The following is a 3771-nucleotide window of genomic DNA, read 5'->3' as shown; positions in this document are numbered from 1 at the left end:
TTATCGGAGTACCCCCTCCGTCAGTCGGCAGTCCAGGGCACTGTGTGTCTGAGTGGATCGCAACGCGATTTTGCGAATCCCACTCCACCACATTGGCTACAACAACTCGTCGCCCCTCCCAAGATATTGTGAAGCTTCGAGTGGCTTGGTCGTAGTCCATCTCGAACCCTTGCTCATGCGCCAATCCTGGTGAAAACAGTCCAAACTCTGCATCTGGTACGTAGAATACATCATCAATGAACATGACGATTTCCTCTCCATCAACTTCGTTCACTAACGCCACCGTGCCCATACCAGCGATCTGTGAAATGATGTGTGGTGACAATCCTCGAACTGTCCTCGCGACTTCTGTGTCTTCGGTAAAGGACACAAAGTGAGATCGAAGCCCAGTCACATGTGAGTTAGACGCTGTATCTAAGTACCACCATGAGCCACGTGTATGAGCTCCTTCTTGACCACCAATCTCTCGGTGCTCTTCCTCAACCTCATTTTCTCGACCATCCCCAGATTCATCTCCATGCGGCTCCTTCTGTTGTGTGGGCATCGCAATGCCCGTCACCACGCCTTCTCTGGCGACTTCCTCGCCATTTAGCACCACAACTGGTGACGCCTTGTCATTCTGTCGAAGTGTGCAGTTGCCCCGTGGTGTCCTTTTATGCTCATTGTCATTGGCCCCATTCTGCTTCTTCGCACGCTCCGGACAGTTTACTTTCAGATGGTCGGTACTACCGCACACGAAACACGGCCGAGACTTTCCTTGCCCTTGTCCCTTTGAACTTGTTTTCTCGTGTCCACCTTTTCCCTGACCTCCTCCTCCTCCCTTGTTCTGCTGACCAGAAAACTGTTTGGCACCAAACGACAGATGCAACTGCTCGTCGGCCTGGTTGGCCTTGTCAAAAGTCACCGCCATAGGCACCACTTTATCTGGTGTGTCCACACACTCCATCCCGGCGTCCACAAAACCTCGCAAACGGTCGAACCGCTCATTGGAGGGGGGCGACGCCACCAGCATTCCGCTGAATACGGCGTCGTCCACAGTCATACCGACTGTCTTGAGTCTTCCCTTGAGTCTGCACATGTAGTTCAGATGCGCTTCGACCTTGCCGTTCTGCTTGCACTTGGCAGACTCCAGCTGCGCGTACAGCTGCCTTTTCGTCATAGCCTTGGTCTGGTCGTTCATCGTACCCTCGTACCGGTTACACAGGTACTTCCACATGGCAGATCCGTCCTTCATGTCCATGAGCTGCTGGCCCATGTCCGTACACACGGACGAAAAGATCAACTCCTGGAGATCCAACTGCCATCCTTCCCACGCGCTGTTCTGCAGCGACGTAAAGCTTTTGTCGTACTTGATCTGCTCACTCATCACCTTATACAAGTCGGCGTCCTTCTTCCGTGCAGCGATTTCCATCAGCTTCTTATAGTACTGGAAGTTCTAGCCATTCCAGCGAATCGGTCGACCGGTTTTCTCAGAGACCTCGACCTCCCAAGATGCATCCGTCGTCGGCTTGGGCATCTTGTCATTACAGTCTTTGCATTCCAGCGAGAACTTGGGCTCAATAACCCTGTTGTGATTCGGATTCGGACTACTTCTGGACTAAAAGGTAAAATGAAGACTGCATTTGTTAGAGCACTAGTAGAGCTCTTGAGCTCTCCCTAGCACTACGGGTTTCAAGCTCCCTACGATCTGGTTTACACCGTCCCAGCTTCCTTCCCATCCGGGCCAGGTCTTGAACTTCACTATGGGCCAGGGGCTTGAACCTTGTACATGTATTCCAATAGTTTTCACCACGATTTCATCTCTTGCATACTTAGCACTAATTGGCGCTTGGCGCAACAAAGCGTCACCGGTTTCAGCCGAGCGCTTTTGACGGCGAAGCTTGCGCACGGACGGTGGCGGGCCGGGACGCGTCTGTGGTGTCTCATTTTGCGCGCCGAGGAATATTTTTTTATAAGTGTGGCCCACCCAAAACTTTTAAAATTTTAAAAGGCCACACGATGAAGCTCATTTGTTTGATTCTCGGCGCTGGAAGCGCCCCGTTCCCTGTTGACATGAACGCGCCGAACGACATAGTTGGCGACCTTAAGAAGGCTATCCTCCAAGAAAAGCGCAACGACCTAGCGGGCATCGATCCGGACAGGCTGGATCTCTTCCTCGCCCGTAAAGAGGAGAAGAGTGGCTGTCGGACGAGCAAGACATCTCATTTGCTAAAAAACGGCTTGCTAAGCCAATCATGGACCGAGACGGAGCTGAATCCGCTGGACGAACTACAAGAAGTGTTTACAGCTTTACCAAAAAGAGTTGTCCACGTGCTTGTCCGGCTCCCACAGGACGTCGAGGCCAAGATGCTCGATGAACTGGGATTGACGGAGGTCCGCAAGACGCGGTTGATCAACCAAATACGCCATCAAATAAAGATCGAACAGCGTGAGGCGGAGGACGAGCGGCGTGAAGCTGAAAAAGCCGAAGAAGAGACCGAACGTATCCGAAAGATCCCAATCAAGCGTAAGCGCGACTGGGATGAACTGAACGATGTACTCAAGTCAAAGCGTGGCAAGGACGGGAGCACGGCGTTCTCGGCCATGGAGTACGGACAGCTGCCGAAGCGGTTCCGGACGGACGAAGGCTGCGTCGAGTCCGGTGCCTTCTACGATCTCATGAACAAGCCTAACGGCCTTACCGACAACACGCTAGACGATCTTCTTAAAGAGATTAAGAAGAAGAACCGGGTGTACCAAGATCCGACTAGCAACGAAGCCACCCGCATCCAGTTCATGAGCGCGATCTTCGAAAGCGTGGTGTACATGTTTAAGACTGATGAGCAGCGAGTACGACTACAAGCGCAGGCGACGTTGACCGGGAACTACGTCAGGTCGAACGGAGTGGTGGACTTCCTGATCACGCGGGGCAAGAAAACTGTTTGCGTCGTCGAGGCCAAGGATTGGCAATTCAAGAAAGGGAGTGCGCAGAGCGTTCTCGGGATGGAGGTGGCTGCGGACACCAACGAAGAAGAGGTGGTTTACGGCGTGGTCACGAACTACGCGGAGTGGCGCTTTCTGAAGCGCACGGATGACGGCATCGAGCGCTTTGATGACTGTATTCATTACAACGGAAAGTACGAGGACGACGTCAAGCGCGTGGCAGGTCGCTTATACGCCATCCTGCGAGATTAATTTTTTTTTCAAATACTATATCAAAAAAAATGGATTTCAATGAATTTAAGCCTGTACCACACATCTTGTTGTATTCGTAGCGGTTTTCAGTAACGCCATCTTCGCGAACAAAACACTTTCGAGGTAGTTGAGGACGCTCGTTGATGTCTATGATAGAGATTTTTAACAGCGTTGTAATCGTGTTTAAGGCTGAATCCTCGATTGTAACATTAATCGAGTGCAGCGCTTGAGTTTCGTAATCCAGATACACGGAGTTGGCCAGTATTATAGTCCATCCGATGGACTATAATACTGGCCAACTCCGTGTAACCACCAAACAAATCCAGTTCCATTTACGATGGAGTCCATCGTAAATGGAACTGGATTTATTTGGTGGTTGACATTAAGAAGTGGAGCACGTCAGCTGCATCCGGATCAGATATTTCGATCGACAGTCCCACATTGACATACAGCAGAGCGTTTTCTTCAACCTCTCGCTTGATAATACTTGAAACGATGGGCGGTCACAATTTCAATAGAATCAACATAAATAACGGATTATGGGCATTATTGACACCAAAATAAATTATTTTATCGGTCAATAAATAGTTTTTGAAC

At 50.6% G+C, this 3771-nt stretch overlaps 1 protein-coding gene across 1 annotated transcript; it reads left to right on the top strand.

Moving 5' to 3' along the window:
- Nucleotides 1-1998: 1998 nt before the first annotated feature.
- On the top strand, nt 1999-3174 carry PPTG_14904 (hypothetical protein; the record flags this gene model as incomplete). Its single annotated transcript, XM_008912248.1, has 1 exon — nt 1999-3174. The coding sequence occupies one exon, from the start codon at nt 1999-2001 to the stop codon at nt 3172-3174; it is 1176 nt and encodes a 391-aa protein (XP_008910496.1).
- Nucleotides 3175-3771: the final 597 nt, after the last annotated feature.

This window comes from Phytophthora parasitica (assembly GCF_000247585.1).
Source record: "Phytophthora parasitica INRA-310 unplaced genomic scaffold supercont2.45, whole genome shotgun sequence".
NCBI lineage: Eukaryota > Oomycota > Peronosporomycetes > Peronosporales > Peronosporaceae > Phytophthora > Phytophthora nicotianae.
Note: the sequence above shows the minus strand (reverse complement) of the source record. Positions and strands in the feature narration are given on the sequence as shown.